General features: G+C 36.5%; 2 protein-coding genes and 1 long non-coding RNA gene across 4 annotated transcripts; 2 read left to right on the top strand and 1 right to left on the bottom strand.

Annotated features, from left to right (window-relative positions):
* The first annotated feature begins 777 nt into the window (after positions 1 to 777).
* On the top strand, positions 778 to 1933 carry LOC121053033. The gene is made up of 3 exons (XR_005810542.1): positions 778 to 816; positions 997 to 1104; positions 1865 to 1933. It is a non-coding gene; the product is annotated as an uncharacterized LOC121053033 (long non-coding RNA).
* Positions 1934 to 5837: 3904 nt separating this feature from the next.
* On the top strand, positions 5838 to 9881 carry LOC112201138. The gene is made up of 11 exons (XM_024342148.2): positions 5838 to 6112; positions 6482 to 6694; positions 6814 to 6906; positions 7006 to 7119; positions 7444 to 7899; positions 8000 to 8260; positions 8381 to 8634; positions 8718 to 8882; positions 9158 to 9224; positions 9306 to 9404; positions 9566 to 9881. The coding sequence occupies exons 5-11, from the start codon at positions 7897 to 7899 to the stop codon at positions 9653 to 9655; spliced, it is 939 nt and encodes a 312-aa protein (XP_024197916.2). The 5' UTR covers positions 5838 to 6112; positions 6482 to 6694; positions 6814 to 6906; positions 7006 to 7119; positions 7444 to 7896; the 3' UTR covers positions 9656 to 9881.
* A 1379-nt stretch (positions 9882 to 11260) lies between these two features.
* Positions 11261 to 14095, bottom strand: LOC112199521. 2 transcript variants are annotated; one of them, XM_040517495.1, is made up of 6 exons: positions 14048 to 14095; positions 13360 to 13486; positions 12480 to 12655; positions 12036 to 12345; positions 11756 to 11925; positions 11261 to 11680 (listed from the first exon to the last, which is right to left on the bottom strand). In XM_040517495.1, exons 2-6 carry the CDS (start codon positions 13437 to 13439, stop codon positions 11526 to 11528), a joined length of 891 nt encoding a protein of 296 aa, XP_040373429.1. In that variant the 5' UTR covers positions 13440 to 13486; positions 14048 to 14095; the 3' UTR covers positions 11261 to 11525. The 2 variants fall into 2 exon arrangements, with proteins under 2 accessions (XP_040373429.1, XP_024196296.1); XM_024340528.2 differs by lacking the exon at positions 14048 to 14095 and adding an exon at positions 13613 to 13960.
* Between the last annotated feature and the right edge of the window lie 4173 nt (positions 14096 to 18268).

The raw sequence follows: 18268 nt of genomic DNA, 5'->3' as shown, positions 1-18268 counted from the left end.
TTTGAAGACTCCTGCCATCATTTTTGTCAAAAAGTACAACATGCCTTTCATGCTTTGAATTATGCCAAGCAATCCATGACTTAATAATCAATTATATATGCTTGAAAGCTTATCTTGCAGCACATATAATCACTTATGTATTTTGAAGGGCCATGACTTGCAGCACGTTTTAAGAAGCCCTGACATGATTAAAACTATTTGTTGTTTGGCAAAGCAATTGTTAATTGAACCTTGTTGCTGCACTTTGTATTTATCTTCTAACTAAACATGTTAGCACTCCAAAGATTAATTGATTAAACATGCCATCTTTTTTTGTCTGCTAGCTTCTAGTGTACAAAGCTTTTCTTTATGTGTCTAGCAACTGCAAGATTGAATTAATTATAGTCACGGCCGTTTGATTTTTGCAAGTTCCAGATTGAGGCTTAATTAACGTAGCCGTCATTTGTTATTAACCATGTCTAGCACTGCTGCAGCACATCACCGCCTCAAATGGCTTAACAAATTAATTCAGAATGTCACTTTTGATTGTCAGCACTGCTTCACCACTGCACACTGTACTTGCTAACTGTTCTTTTTTTTTTTTTTTCATGAACATTAATTTATCCTTTTCATTTCAGGCATCATTGTGTCTCCACCGCCAAGCCCTGCTGCCAATCTTTCAACGGTAAGCACCGCAAAAAAATAGTGGCCTACAGTTCCGCCCTTTTTTTGTTAATTCTAACCCCTTGTATTTCTGTTTTGCAGCTCTGCCTTCTGACTCTTTTGTTCCTTTTTGTTTGCAGGTTACAGAGAGGGATTAAAAACAACTATTAAAGGGTGAGGGTTTGATTATTTCTTTTGGTTGTATGGCTTTGTATGGGTTGTTTTTGTATGGCAGCTTGTATGTGTTGTTTTATATACGATAAACTGTGGTAGTGACTGTAAAGCATGTTTCCTTTGATGTTATATATTAAATTTGATGTTTTGGAATTGTTATGATTGAACCTTTGTCTTCAGAAAAATGCGGGGATGTTTATGCTTTGCTTTTCTATCTACTGGCGGTTGGAAGTGGCATTTTGATTGGTGGATTAGAGGCTTGAGAAGAGGAAGATATATGCATGTTTGGTAAGTGTAGGATTGGGACAACTATTCCTCTTTATTGTAAAATTGAAGTGAGATTTATTTGATAGTTGCACCACTGTTCGAAACAAACATAAGAAATTTGTTCATATTTTCTAAAGCAGATCAGTCTGTCCAGTTTCTAGTATGGTCTATTATAGTCTACTTTTGTGTTTAACGAAGGTTACTAGCAGATTACAATATGAAAGTACCAATGTTCGAAACTTATTTTTATTGAGACGTCCACTGAAATAATAATCTTTGTTTTTTTTTCCTTTTTTAATTTCCAGATGGCATTAGTCATTAATATTTTAACACCCTCATTCAAGAACATTAGCTTTATGTTATTAACTTAAATATAATCAATTATGTATCTTGTACAAATGTTATCCCATAGTTGTGTATTAATGTTCCAGATTCAATTGTGAATAAACAGCTACTTTGAACTACGATCTTTATTGTTTGCACTTCTCTTATATATACTATGAAGCAATCTACATACTTGATGTTTCAAGAAGGGTTGTTGTTTTACTCAATTTATGATGTACTTAAGAGAAATAAGATGTATTGATTCGATTTTGGCCTGGTTTGTATGTCCTAAATCTGTTCACTGGTTGATGCTTTAAGATTATGTATAATCAGATTTCTTGAAACAAATATACTATAGTTCTTAAATTCTACAGTTATCTGCCAATTGCTTTAATTCAGACTTATATCCGTATAATTTAAAGGCTACTACTTTTTCTAATCTTTAATATGCTGGCAGGAGAGCGTCCTTGATCAGGAAGTGTTTGAACAATTGAAGCGTACAACAGAGGGTTTAAAATTTGAGGAGCATTTAGTTTCAACAATCACTTCAAGATAAATCCAAGTGTTCAGGTAAGCAATCCAACTCTTATAGACTTTGGTCTGTGCATGAAGTTTAAGAATTCTTGACGTTTTGAGTTTGGTTTGATGCCATGACTTCATTAATTTCAATTTTTTTTTTTTTTACATTTTTTTTAATTTCAGCAATGGATAAATCTTGGATAAATGCAGATAGGGATACTTTAAAGTACGAATTGGGTGTTGAAAATTTCTTGATTTTTGCTGAAGAAAATGCTAGTAACCGTAAGAGAATTTGTTGCCCTTGCGCAAGATGTGTAAATTTCAAAAAGAAGTCGATTAAATTCATTAGGGGACATTTGTATGATTATGGCTTTAGTTTGGGATACACAAACTGGATGTGGCATGGAGAACCTACATTGTCCTCCTGTGCCAGTGCACCTAGTGGTTTAGGCCTGCCTCCAAACGCTTGATTTAGGTATGAAACTGTTGATATGTGTCAAGCAGCTTTCAATGAAGGTGATTATTATGAGGAGTCATATGAGTTTACTAAGTTTGTTGATGAAGCAGAAAGACCATTATTTGAAGATAGTGAACACACTAAGTTAGAGGCATTGGTGCAACTTCATAATTTGAAAGCTAGGTTTGGCATGAGTGACACTTGTTTTTTTGAAATACTTGCCACTGTTGGGTCTTTGCTTCCAAAGGATAATGTATTGCCTCAAACTCATTATGAGGCAAAGAAGACTCACCAATTTGGGGCTGCAATATGAGAAAATACATGCATGTCCTAAAGACTGCATATTGTATAGGAAACAATTTTCTGCAGCAACTACTTGTCCTAAGTGTGGTGTCTCTCGTTGGAAGTTAAAGAGAGATAAAACTATAAAAGTTGGCCAACCCGCCAAGGTGTTGTGGTACTTTCCTATAATTCCCAGATTTAAGCGCTTGTTTAGATCTGTTGGAACAGCTGATATGCTCACTTGGCATGAGGATAAGCGAACTAAGGATGGACACATGTGCCATCCAGCCGATTCTCCTGCTTGGAAGTTGGTTGATTATAAGTGGCCCGAATTTGCTAGTGAATCAAGAAACCTTCGATTAGCATTGTCAGCAGATGGTATTAACCCACATAGCTCTCTAAGTAGTAGGTATAGTTGTTGGCCCGTAGTATTGGTGACTTATAATCTTCCTCCATGGTTATGCATGAAGAGGAAGTTTATGAAGTTATCTCTATTAATTTCTGGTCCAAAACAGCCGGGAAATGACATTGATATTTACTTAGAGCCATTAATTGATGATTTGCAAACTATGTGGGATGGAGTTAATGATGTGTATGATGCTCATAGGAAAGAATACTTTACTCTAAGAGCTGTTTTGTTGTGGACCATCAATGATTTTCCCGCATATGGAAACTTGTCGTGGTGCACCACTAAAGGTTACAAAGCATGCCCAATTTGTGGTGATACAACTTCAGCCATACATTTGCCCCATAGTAGGAAAATGTCTTATGGCTGCCACCGTAAGTATCTACCTCGTCATCATCCTTATAGGAGGGAGAAAAAAGCATTTAATAATGAACAAGAATTTGAAGTTGCACCTACACCACTATCCGGAGAGGAAGTGTTTAAGAGGGTAGAACATATTAACTATGAATATGGCAAGGGAAAAAAGAAGAAGAACTCCGATTCTGCCGGTACTTCTTCTTGGAAGAAAAAATCCATTTTTTTCAACTTGGAGTATTGGAAATCTCTTCATATTCGCCATGCTCTCGATGTGATGCATATTGAGAAGAATGTTTGTGAAAGTGTGATTGGTACATTACTAAACATGCCTTCTAAAACAAAAGATAGTGTGGCTGCCCGTTTAGATATGGTTGACATGGGTGTTAGACTTGATTTGGGTCCAAATATTGGGGCGAAAAAAACCTATTTACCTGCTGCCCCATATACTTTGTCAAGGGCAGAGAAGATAAAAATGTGTACTTCTTTCTTGTTTATGAAAGTTCCTTATGGTCATTCATCAAACATAAAAAATTTGGTATCTGGATGATTTGAAGCTGTATGGATTGAAGTCACATGATTGTCATACATTAATGCAACAGTTGCTTCCTGTGGCCATTTGTTCGGTGCTTCCTAAGCATGTTCGAATCTCCATAATGAGGCTGTGCTTCTTCTTTAATGCTTTGTGCACCAAAGTGGTTGATGTCTCAAAGTTGGATAAGTTGCAATCCGATTTGGTTTTGACCTTGTGCGGGCTAGAGAAGATATTCCCTCCCTCCTTCTTCGACATAATGGTACATCTTACTGTGCACCTAGTTAGAGAAGTGCGATTATGTGGTCCCGTTTTCTATAGATGGATGTATCCATTTGAACGGTTTATGAAAGTTTTGAAGGGGTATGTTCGCAACCGTTTTCATCCAGAAGGTTGTATAACCGAGAGTTATGTTGGAGAAGAATCTGTGGAGTTTTGCTCCGAGTTTGTTCAACGTTGTAATCCAATTGGAGTTCCTAAGGATCAAAGTAAGCTCTGTGGCTCACTTTCTACTGCGAAACTTAAGTGTATTGATGAGAAAGAGAGAGATCAGGCACATCTTCATGTGTTGTCCAATAATGCTGAGGTGGATCCGTATAAGATGTAAGTACATTAACCTTATATTTTTATCTTATTCCTTTATTTTAATCTACTCTGAATATTGCAGCAGACATATCCTTATTATTCTTTTATGTGGACAGCGCACATAAAAACATTGTAGAGCAGCTGTATGCTGGGAAAAAGAAGAGTAAACAATGGCTAATTAGTGAGCACAATCGTACTTTTGCTGATTGGTTTGAAGCCAAGGTGAGTACATATTCTGTTCAGCTGTTTATTTGTGTAAGAATGAAGTGTATAGATTGAAAAAGTTGACATAATATGCCTATTGTGTAACCAGGTTTCAGCTCAAATGAAGGAAAATCCTAACGAGGTTTCCCAAACAATTAGGTGGCTAGCTGGAAAACCGAGTTTTACGGTGCATAGTTACGAAGGGTATCGATATAATGGAGTTAAATACTTCACAAAGCAGCGAGACAATGCTAGAGCTGTCCAAAATAGTGGTGTTACCTTAGTGGCTAAAACTTGGCAGGTATCGAGAGCCAAGGATAAAAATCCGGTGGAGAGTGATATGATATTTTATGGGGTCATTGAAGAGATTTGGGAGGTTGATTATCATGATTTCAAGGCCCCTTTGTTTTTGTGTCGATGGGCAGAGAATGAAAAAGGAATTAAACAAGATGAGTTAGGTTTTACATTGGTAAACCTTAATCGGCAAGGCCATAAGAAAGATAGATTTGCTTCTGTTGGTCAAGTGAAACAAGTTTTTTATGTGGAAGATCCCATTGATGCAGAGTGGTTCGTTGTACTAACAACCCCAAACAGAGATTACCGTGACTGTTTCTATGAAGATGATCTAGGGGACACCTCTATGGAACATCAACCATTCTGTGCAGAAATACCTTCGCCTTGTGATGAAGAGGAGAATGAGCCTGATGCCACTTACATGAGAGTGAATGTGGAGGGGTTTTGGGTTGACCAATTCACCTCTCCAAGAGAACAATAGTTAGGCTTGTATTTGTATTGTATTTGGAGTTAAAACACTTTTTAATTACTGTTTTATGACTTTGAATCAACTATGTGATTTATTTAAGTGCATTTGTTTGTGATAGCCTTTGATGTACCCTTCACTATTTACTAATTTAGCAGGTTACTGTTTTCAAGTGTTTTGTTTGCCTATAACATTTATTTGTACTTTGTGAACAGATAGTTGGAAGCAATGGGTTTGAAGAAGAAGGAAAAGGCTGAAAGTGATAAAAATTCAAAGAAAGAAGCTGATTTGGAGACTTGTTCTGAGGCTGACAAGGTGGCTGATAAGAAAGCAGAATCTGAATCTGCAGAGACCATCACAAGCACCGAATCAACTAAAAGAAGAGGGAAGCGAAGTGTGGTGGAAATGTATAAGGTTGTGATCAAGAAAGCTTTGGGAAAAAAATTTAAAGTGACATACACCGACACGGGGAATCCCAATGGATGAGTACGACACACTTTGCAATCATATATAGGGATGCTAGCGCGGAAAATGGTGCCCATTAACCTTGTAAGCTGGCCCGAAGTATATGGTGAATTGAAAGATAAAATTTGGATCGACGTCCAGGTATTGATCCATGCTATTCTTTTTCAATTGATTATATCTGTTCAATTTTGTCAGTAAGTGTTCAGTTCACCATGTTGTTATTTCAATTTCTTATTGTTAGTTTAGCTGCTGATCAATAAGGAAAGGAAATTTGTAGTCTGTTTTAGTATTTGGAAGTAGAAATCATTTTATCTAATCAAAGGGAATTGGAACTGATTTTTCTCCTAACTTTTGCAATGAATTGTGACCAATATGAATATTGAGTATTGGAGTGTGCAAGCTACTGTTATTTCCACCTTTTTTTCCAACTTGCGCAGCCAGATTTGTTATTTGTCAATTTCTGAGTTTGTCCAGTTTGTTCTTACATGTCCATTACTCATCTTTGCACAGGATACATTCAAAGTGGCCCCTGAAAGCAAGAAATTGGTGTTGACATCTGCTGGCACTAAATGGAGACAATTCAAGACCAACTTAACAAATAAGTATGTGCTGCCATACTTGGGAAAGAAGAAGAAATTGAGAAAGCCACCAAAGCAGTATGCATTTGTTGGGTTGCTGCCATGGAAGGAGTTTGTAAGTCAGAGGACTACAGAGGCATGGCTGGTATGATGAGTTTACATAGAAGGCTGTTATAGTCTATATTGAGTACTTTTCTGATTTTAATCTAACTTTCACACATGCACTGTAATATTGTTGATCTGAAGTCTTAATTTTCTGTGCAGAAACTTCATAATGACCAAAGTAAACGAGTCAAGAAGAGAAAATACCATCATAGATTATCAAGAAAGGGATATATTGGACTAGAGGAGGAATTGGTAAATTATAATCTGTTCTTGTGATCCATTTTTTAGCATAATGATTTCTAAACGCTTTATATACAATGTATTTACTATTAAGTTTTAACCGCTGCACAGAAACATTCTTGGCCTGAAAGAGAGGTTATTGACCGTGCAATTGTATGGAAGAAGGCCCGTGTACTTAAAAATGGGGAGATAAGTGAGGAGGTGACACCGATTGCAACAAAGATAGTAAGTATCACAGAAACTGTTGTTTGATTAGGCATACATGAATCTGATGGTGACATTGGAAAGTAGTTTAAACCTTTGGGAAATGAGTAAGTATTGTTAAGTTTAAATCTATTGTTAATCGATCCTTCCTCAACTTGATTAGGCATATATGAATCTGAAAGTGATCATTTCTTATAACCTCCTGATATTGATGTTTTGGAGTATAATAATAAGCTCTTTGGCTGATACTACATAATTTGTTTTAGTTGTGCTACTGCTTTTGATGGGTTTTCAATAATTTATAGTTTATGACCTCATGTAATGTATCTTTACATATCTTATCAGGATGAATTGATGGAGAAGAAAAGGAAGGGTGAGCTAGAAATTTCAGGGAGTAGTGATGTATCATCTCAAGCACTATAAACTCTTGAACATTCGGGTAGGGTAAGGGGTGTTGGAGGCTTCGTAAATCCGTCTACCTACTTTAAGCTTCCAAAGCAGAAAAGGGTGAGAATTACTAAGGCAGAATTACTGGCACGTGATAAAGAGCGTGATCGGGAGCTGGAGGAGACAAAGAAAAAAATTCTTGAAAAACAAGCAAAGGCAGAAGAGCTATTAAATAAAAGGATTGCTCAATTAGAAGCATTGATAACAGAAAAGGCAACCTATACACCACATTCCCCTATATCAGATAAAGGCAGTTTCCATGATAAAGAAAAGAAAAGGCCAATTGATCTTGATGTTGACAAGGTGCAAGAAAATGTAGATGATTGTGAGATTGTTCCTCCCCCTGCAGATATGGTAAATATATTACACCTATTCCAATTTCAATATTTGTCTTCTTTTAATGTGTGTAATCTCATTGCTATTTGGTAATTTGTGAATATGATTTTTCTTCTAGGGTGGCACCTGCGAGTTGGCAGTGAATACCATCAGCAACATAGTTGGTTTTGGTACCGTATTTCATGACGCGGATATTAACAAGACGATACATGGAGCTCCATTGAAGGAGGGGTGTGTTAGAGTGTCGGTGGATGGTGAGATTCAAGGCGATGCACCACTACCTTTCCCTATAATGGGTGAGATGGAATTGGTTCGAGAAGCGGTTGGAAGTCACGTGGCTTGGCCTGAGGAGTTTGTTATTCGAAGACAACCGGTGAAGGTATATATGGACCTATATGTTGTTGCATATTGTAGGTTCTGTTTTATATTGCAGCTATAGGAGTACACATTATAGTTAGTTTGATTAAATGATGATGTCATCCAATTTCTTTGCTAACAGAAAAAGAAAAGAAATATGGATTTCGTCAAATCAATGTTCGATAAAGTTGAGCTTCCTCCATTTGTGCCCAAGCGCTGTAAGTTATTGTATAAACATGCCACAACAATCATGAAACAAACTAGTGAGGCAATAACCACAGTGTTGGATGACAATGTCTTTGGCATACATAAACAACTCTTCATCTTGATTGAGAATGTGATTGATCTCGTAGAAATGAAAAAGATTGGCCAAGGAGTGATAGCAGCATACATGGTGTAAGCACCTTCTTACTTGGACCTGATTTTTGATTTTTTATGTCTCACGTTTCAACAATTTAATCCCAGATTTTTTTACATAGGCAACTACATGAACTTATTACTGAACGAGACGAGTTGGAAACTTTTGCCTTTATTGATCCTGCTGCTACATATAATTGCGAGAGATCAGACTTTAGTTCCTACTTAGTGAATCGGTTGAAAGAGGGAAAGGCTGATCGCATATTCTTTATGCCCTACAATCCGGGGTAAGAATTCTTCATCTCTTTTGGTGGTCAGTTGCAGTTTGTTTAGTTGGTGATACATTATGTGGGCTACATTAATAATGTAGGGAATATTGGATATTGACAATCATATGGGAGGATGAAATCTACATCTTGGACCCTTTGGGAAAATCAATCCATTACCAAGCATGGGAGAACTCTGTGATAAAGTTAGCACATGCATGTCCTTGGTTTTTTATTTTCAATTGTCTATAACTAAGTTATTTTCTGCTAGATAATGACATTGTTTGGTTGTGCAGTGCAATTAAAAGTTTCAATGCTGAAACGGGTAGGGCTAAGAAGGTGCCGAAATTGAAACTACTTCCGGTTAGTATGATATATGTGGTTGATTAAGTTACAATATTCTATTTAGTATGAACTTTCTAATTCAATAATGTGAATAAACAGGGCGTACCTAAACAACCGGGTGGAGTTGAGTGTGGCTATTGTGTAATGCGATACATGAAGGACATTATAAATGATGACACACTTTCATTTCCGACCAAGGTATATGCATTATAGTTTGATGGAAACTTTGGTGTAATTATAGTGGGCAGATTTTGTAGTGCGTTTATAGTGGGCAGATTATGACTTATGTGGGCAGATTAAATATTGGCCAGATTTTATAGCGGCCAGATTATGACTTATGTTATTGAATATATTCATAGTGGGCAGCGAAGACTCGGAAAGTATACACCCAAGATGAACTTGACGAGGTCCGCATTGAAGTAGCTGACTATTTGCAGACTTTGCTATAGATGCTGACTCTACCAAAGTGATTTTGAGTAAGGCTAGCTAGATTTTGTAGAACCATTTTGACGTAGAAAGTTGTACAGTTGCAGTTGAACTAAACTGCATATAGTTATTGCAATGGTCTATTTTGGGCTAGCCTTGATGTAGGTTGGGGTGTTTTTGCCTATTTTTGAAACTATTAACAATTCTGCTGTTCGACATAAATTAATGCAATGCCCCATATTCAATTAATTCAGAATGTCATGTTGTCGAATGTGGATTACAAGCATTTTGGCAGCTATAATTACTTTCTTGGACATCATCTCATATAAAAGATATGATGTATATACACCTCTTTCAAATCAGTGTTAAACTACAAAAACGATGTCAATAAAGAGATAATACATCAGTTTCGAAACTAAAATCGATGTCTCGTTTTTCATGGATAACAACCTATTGAGTAAGAAGCGATGTTTAAAAAACTAATCGACCGTCGATGTAAACTACAGGGAACGATGTCTGGAATCAATGTGGACATCGATTCACAATTTGGGAAACGATGTCTGGAATCAATGTAGACATCGATTCACAATTAGGGAAACGATGTCTGGAATCAATGTGGACATCGATTCACAATTTGGGAAACGATGTCTGGAATCAATTTGGACATCGATTCACAATTTGGGAAACGATGTCTGGAATCAACTTGGACATCGTTGTTAACCTAAAATCTGATGTAATATAGTAAAATGGACATCGCTCCATAAAAGGAAACGATGTTTATTATAATAATGCACATCATTTATTATATATACTAAGGAATGTACATTGAATCTTAAATAGTAGGATATATGGAAAATATGTGTGAACCTCACAAACGGCAGGCAAAATGAAAATAATCCGATGTCTGATACCATATAAAACATCGTTTCTAATCGGAGTAACAATGTTAAAATGAATACTTCTGCTATTGGACCTATACTTCACTAAACATTAAATGCCAAAATATGAAGGTTTAACAATATCTAAACACACTAATATGTCATCATAATAACTGTTTTACATCGGTTCCATAAGCTTATTCGATGTCTATTGTTGAACTGGACATCGGTTTTTGACCGATGTCTTTTTGTTTGTGATCTTTAACATCACCCACTAGGCCACTAAGACATCGGATGGTTTTTTTTTTAACATCGGTTTTTGGCCGATGTCTAAGGCAAAAATCCTAGTAGTGTTTGGTTTCGTTGATGCTGTAACCTGTGTGGTTATTTGGTTATTAATGGAATGTGGTACTTTTCTCAACAAAAAAAAAAGGAAAAATGGGCATCTTTTGCTCTAACAGATTCCCTATAACTATCTCCATTTTTGGGATAGTGAGGAAAGAGAAAACTAAATTCCCTAAATTTACATCAATCTCTAAAATTTTAAACAAGAATTATGGAGATTTTAGAGATTGCTGTAAAATATGGAATTTGTTGGAGTTTAAGAAAAAAAATATGCTAAACTTTTAATTTTTGCTTCCCTATAATACAGAAATTATAGATATGTTCATTATTAAAGGAATTAGGCAAGCTTATATCATCTATCTCATCGTTGTCGGGCACAAATCCCTTCTTCAACCTAAAGGGAGAAGGGACTACCCATTATTGGAGTCCCGTATTTATACTTTATTGATAACGGAAAAAAAAATGCATAACAAAACATTGTCGAAATTAAGGTAAAATTAATTATCATGCCAAAAGGCGACAGCTTCAACCTGCTCACATTTCTAACATCAGACCAAAAGCTAGCTATCATATTTTTTGTATTCAAGATGCAAAAGCCTCCTTTAAAAACTTGGACTAGGCGTAGAAATTCCCAGGATACTGAATTATGCCTCAATGATGCAACTCCCATTTATGTCGTAGAAATTCCAGGAATGGAAAGTCCTAAGATACAGATTTCGACCTCCAATATACAACTATCTTTCTTAAGGCACGCCGCGTTGGCTTCTTGTGTAATGAACTGATAGTGACCCCAACTCCAAAACGGGGCACTGAACCACTTTTTACCTGCAAAAAAAAAAGAAACAGGGGGTTTATACTAACTAAATAGTTATTATGCACTACATCCCCAGTAACTCTTACCTTTAATAGAACGATGCTTGCCATGGATTTGATCCATAATGCGTATGGTATACTCCGCAAGTATCTTAGATCCAATAGGAAGCTGGTTTTCCGGTTCATATACATGCAAAAAAACAGAAAGATGACTACCTTTTCCTATGCCTAGACCCCTGGGATAGAGCACCAATTTCCTGCAACATTAACAAACACATGACAACATTTTTAATTGGATTATCTGCATATGCGTGTGTGTCATTTGCAATTAAGGATCTTCAAGCTTCATCGACTAAAGATATAATACCATGTGCAATATTTTTGATCTGCAGCGGTGAATGGTTGTGAACAAGATGGTGTGTCAAACTTCGAAAAATCAGTAACTTTCCAAGTGTGTTTGTACATAATGGTATTGAGATTCATTGAAACACGCTCTCCTTTGCCTTTTCTTCTCGATTTAGATACAAATACATCCGCTCCAAACTCACATGTATCATCAATGAGATAACCATTCAAGGCATCAGTAAAATCTTCAATAGAGATAAATCGATCAAATCCAGCCAAACCACCAACTATTGTCCTATAAAAACAATACTTCTTCTCCTTTTTATTGGCATCTGCATTGACATCCAATACATAAAAAGTAGTTACATATCTTCAAAAATTGTTCGACAAAAAAAGAAGAAGAAAAAAATTCTCTTGTTCTTCATATAAAATGTACATAATGAAGTGGATCTATATTAATATATACCTTCAAGAACCAGGTAGGTCTTCTTCTCCTTTTGCCGATTAAGCAAAAAAAACTTGTAGTCAACCGTTACAATACTCCCCGTCTCTATTGCTTTTTGTCCACCCATTTCCAGGTAGAGAGAGATGTGGTCATTAACATTATGCTTCTTGTTTCCACTCGGGAAGAGCACTAGTTTCCTGCAGTAAACGTTTAAACATGCATCTTGCCTATTAACTAAGCATCTTGAAGATGAACAAATATAAATGTACAAACACGCGTTCGAGCTAGTGACATTTCTTTTGGCGAGCTAACTCAAAAATACATGCATTTGTGGATTCAATGCGAAAATGGTTATGGATTAAATTATAAGAAATTTTTTAAATCCAAAATGAGTATTTGTAAACAGTGTGGATGTCATTTGAAAATGAGTAGTTTCGATAGAATCGAAAGTTCGGTTGATCAATCAAACCAGGTACTTGGGATCCTATGAATGAAGACATGGTCTCTCTGGATTCCATTCAATTTCATTCAAGGAAGGAACCTTATAAAGAATAAATAAAAAATACAGGATTAACTGAGGCTGTTCAAACAGGCACAGATCAATTAAATGGCATTCTCGTAGCAATTGGGGTTATGGATTTTCAGTTTATGGAGGGTAGTATGGGATCCGTAGTAGGTGAAAAAATCACACGTTTGGCTGAATATGCTACCAATAAAGTTTTATCTCGTACATTGCCCCCTCTTTCGAATGGGTTTCGAATACAAAAAGCAGTTATTGTTTTGTAACCTGACCTAGGTAAATCCACGCGATTTGGTGGGAATTCTATGAAAAAAAATTGCTGGGGAAACATAAACCTAAAAACATCGCGAATTAGCGGAATGGTTGAAGAGGATAACTTACCATTTGTATCCTTCAATCTCAAATTCCCCTGATTCATATCTGTCCTCTGATTTTAAAGATGAGAACGACACTATTTTCATCGTGTAGTCTTTCGGAGGTTTCTTTGAAACTGATCTCAATACCAGGCCTGAAAGTTAATCATGGCAACAAGTACAAAAACATACATCAATGGTGATATATATGCGCGCGCGCATTCAGTTATATATATAAATTATACTGCACAGAAATAGAGATGGAAATGATCAATCTTTACCATTACGGTCGATGTCAAGACCAGCCATGGTCTTAAGATCGAAATAAAAGAAAACAAAGAAACTAATAGACTGCTTTATCTACAGAAACCCTTACGCCTGGAAGCTATAGGCTTCAAACCCCCTTGCTTACTCTTACACGCAGTAATTCCTTACGTATCGTGATAATCAAGAATATGAAACTTTCCAAAACTAAGCAATCAATTAGAAATATAAACGGAAACGAATTGAAAGAGTTATTTTCTCAGTAATAGACATTGAATAGAATTTAATGAGTTTAAAAGAAATTATATGAAAATCTTTTTTGAATATGAGATTTTAATCGATTTTCTAAAGCTTAATGTTTATGAGGATTTGGGCCTCCACACTAATTTTTATTTTGATAGATAGAGCGATTCAATTAATGAAACAACCACAATGGTTGAAATAGTACATACACTATAAAAGGCATAGATCTACGCTTTAATTGGTACACACACTACTTCTTAATCAATAGAGTGCAAACTCTATACTAGCAAATGCACTTTGCCATCGAAGGAAAATATAAGCTATTACTTACACTTGCCGAGCACGCATTTCTGGTATGAGACATAGGTAACACTTATAAGAAGACACATAGAAGAGTTTCGGCTAGAACAAACTAGTCAACTACACTGTACGTACACGAAATTCAACTAGACTATACGCTAAACTAGGATATACAAAAAGTAATATAGACAGAAAAGAAAAACAGCCTAGCATGGCTGATTAACTGCCTAAGACCAAGCCCAGCAAGGCTGACCCGGCCCAACCCCTACCACCACCAGAACCATGATCTCAACACTGGCCATGACCACCGTCGCCACCATTCCAGAGCCACCAACAATATCCCGTTGACGCCACCACCCAAGACAACGCACTTGCATACCCTTCCGACCCAATCCAGACCAGAACAAACCGCACAACGCACCAAGCCAGTCCTCAAAATGCCTGGGCCTCCACACCAATTGATTTTGAGTGTGATGCTCATTTCATTGTATCATGGTATCAGAGTGGTTTAATTCACGTATATGACAATTGATATATTTATTTGTGTATATAATGGTATACTAGTCTCTTAACATGAGTATATGACAATGTATCTTTTCTCTTTATGTTCTTGTATCATAAAAAATAAAAAATAAAATAAAAATATCCCATGCATACCCCTAGGACCTGCTCTAAATTTTCAATTATTCTTCTCCTTCCAAAGTTTCTGTGTTTAAGTGATATTATATTTCTATACGTTCCTCTCAGAAAAGAAGAAGCGCCTCTGTGCCAAATTTAGAGGATTCTGTTCTCACCCAAGTCTACTCATTCTTGGAGTCTCTTCCCATCGTGAATTATCTGTCGTTGTCATCGATCCTAACAATAAGTGGCATGCAGCGGTTTCTTTCCGTATCATTGCTGTTCCTCCTATCTAGTTTCGGTTTTACCCTCCTGGAAGAGGGTAACATATTCAAGCCAATGATGATATTAATGGATGTGGATAATATTATCCACTTGTTGTTAGTAATTACTCTGACAGTACCGGGAGTTTATGATTCTTTCTCTCTCGATCTGATAAGGGTAGAGACTCGGACCTGAGATAAAATGAGTCGGAGGTGAACTTGGTGTATCCATAAATTTCCCGAAGAAGTTCAAAGGGAAAGTTCCTTGAGGCAGAACTCTAATTAAATAGTATAACTCGTAGGCACATGAATTGTGCATATTCAAACGTAATTGAATACGAACCAATGTTTCTTGTAGTAATATGGAATAGAATAATTTTGTAGTCCATTATTATGTCATCAAGAAACACAAGTATATCCCTTCATGAAGAGTACAAGTGTACAACCATACGGTGGACGCATCCCTTTCATTCATACTTCAAATAAAAGTCGGTGCCTCTTTCTAAAGAGCTCTGGTTATTCCACTTACAGTGACCTCTGCCTCCACTATGCAAGTATCATTCACCAAAAACCCATTGCCAGCTTGACTGAAAGTGTCTTGTTTGATGAATTTAAACCAACCCCAAAAGATGTGTCTGTAGCGTGGAAACTGGCACTACCTACAAGGAGGAAAAAAAGAAAAAAACGGATTGATTATTAGTAATTTACAGCCATAAAATTATACAAGCTGATATTGTAACTACGCAAACATGTGCATGTCTCAACATTGCCACATAAATTGGCCGCTTTTTTCACCTCTTCCATGATAATGCTTGAAATGAATTTGATCTTGGATGCGTAGTGTACAGTCTGCATATATTTTAGAGCCAGGAGGAAGGGTTTCCGGATCAGCCAGTTTAAAAAACAGAGAAACATGACTACCCTTTCCTATATTAATTCCCTTGGGATAGAGTTCTATCTTCCTGCAACAACCAATGAAAAGATATGAAGTTAACATGCATATGTAGACCTGTAACTTCTATCAACCAACGAGCAACCAATTACAAAAACTATATTTTCAGCACTTCATCATAATTCAAATTGCGCAGCTATGCTTCAAAACTCAGAGCAAAATTTCATTTTGTTTCCAATAATAACACCCAGGCCAGATGAGGGGCCCTTGGGCTGGCTAAGAGCAAGAAGATGTATTGAATTACAAAGCCTTCTTAATAAGCTTAATTACTAATTCAGCAAAATCAAAGTCTCAAACCATATCCTTTTGATTTTGTTGGTGCATGTAATAATAAGGTTCGGCCTTGCTCTCAAAGTCTCAAACCATATTCTTGTGATTTTGTTGGTGTAATTAATAAGCTCAACGTCTACATGGTCAGAGAATAGGGAGATGGGATTTCACAATATATTGAAATTAAAGAAGAATTAAGAGGGCTTAATAAGTATACCATTTCTGATTTCCAGCACTGAATGCTCCTGAACAATGGCATACGGCATCTGTCTTTAAAAAATTATCAATTTTCCAAACATACTTGTAAGTTGAAGGATTCTGGATCCTTGATAGACACTCCCCTTTGCCTGTTCTCCTTTCTTTACAGACAAAGACATCAGCACCAAACACGCACGTGTCATCAACTAGATATCCGTTGGAGTCATCAGTAAAATCTTTAACACGGATAAGCTTATCAAAACCGGCCGCACAAGGCATATCCCCATTGAAGCACATTTTCTGTGTAGAAGCATCTATAAAAAGCATCACCAAAATCAAACATAAGAAAATGAGCAATGGTCTTTTGCATACATATGAAAAAAGTATATAAGCGGTTCACATTAGTGCTGGATGAGAATTCAGTTACACTGAAGCATATAATGCCTTCAAAAACCAAGTAGACTCTTTTATGCTGATCAAGCAAGAACAATCTAAAATCAACATGTACCTCCCAACCAGGCTGAAATAAATTTGTTCCAGCTATTTCCAAGTAGAGAGAGATGTGACCGTACACATTTCTTCTTTTGTTTCCATCCGGGTAGAGTACCAGTTTCCTATGTGTGCAACATGTAAGAATACATGATGCACACAAGATCATATCACAAATCACATAACACACAACCTGTACAAGAACAAACAATTATGCAGCACACTAGTAGCTTTCCCAGTCCCGGTAGGAGTAATCACCTGGATTGACACTTTCAATCCCTGCAGCCACAGCTTGTCCAAGAGCATTCATCGAGGCAGACATCTTCTGAGATCAGGAATGAGCAGCTGCACAAATGGAAGAAAGTCTTCTATGCTTCAACACCAGATGCTTCATAATGGGGCTGAGAATGTATGCAAGGAGCAGTGTTGAACATAGGGACTTTCTCCTCCTTATATATTGGCCAAAACTTATCCTCGGACTCATCCCATAAGGAGTCCTCGTTTTACTTCATGTTTATCAGTTTAGGAGACTTAAACTTATCACAACACTTCATGTTAATCAGGTTATTAACAATGAGAGTCCTACTCTTATCAAGAGATATACATCTCGATAGGTGACTGGTATTAGAGTTATAATCACATATTTCTTGTTATTTATTTAGCTAGATCAATTGTTCTATTTACTTAATGCTTTTAGATAATGTTAAGTCCACTTAATTCTAACACAACATACATATATATGTAAGAATAATGTCTAATTAATAATTAATGCATGTAGAAATAGAAGAAGAAATTAAAATGCAGTTAAGAAAGTACATATGGTGTAGAAGATGATAATATTACCATTTGTATCCTTCCAGCTTCAAACTCTCTTGATTCATATGGATCCTCTTTACAAAAATTCTTTAGCCTTGAAAATAACTCTATTTTTACAGTGTAATGAGTTGGAGTAGCATCTAGAAATGGTTTGCACATCCCTGATTTCCCTACCTCTGAAATCAAATAGTGATTTACACATACAATGACCCATAAGTAACTAAAGAACAAGCAGAAATCTCTATCAAGTATCAACCCATTTGATGCAGCCATTAATTAACAAGCGCTAGAAGACTCACCTTGCGGAACTAAGCCGCTACTTTGTCTTTGGTCTAATAATCTAGGGCTTTGAGACTCCCTGAAGAACATGAGCAAGCTCGATATCAGTTGGACAGCCCAAGCTGCTGCGCTGAGTACTGGGACAAGTGATTCCAAGCAGCTCCATTGCAATGGCAACCTAGCAGTATAAATTAAAATCCGTAGTACAAGAAGGAAAAAAAAATCAAGAATGGGAGGCCAAGCTA

Source organism: Rosa chinensis, chromosome 4 (genome assembly GCF_002994745.2).
Source record: "Rosa chinensis cultivar Old Blush chromosome 4, RchiOBHm-V2, whole genome shotgun sequence".
Taxonomy (NCBI): Eukaryota; Viridiplantae; Streptophyta; class Magnoliopsida; order Rosales; family Rosaceae; genus Rosa; species Rosa chinensis.
Note: the sequence above shows the minus strand (reverse complement) of the source record. Positions and strands in the feature narration are given on the sequence as shown.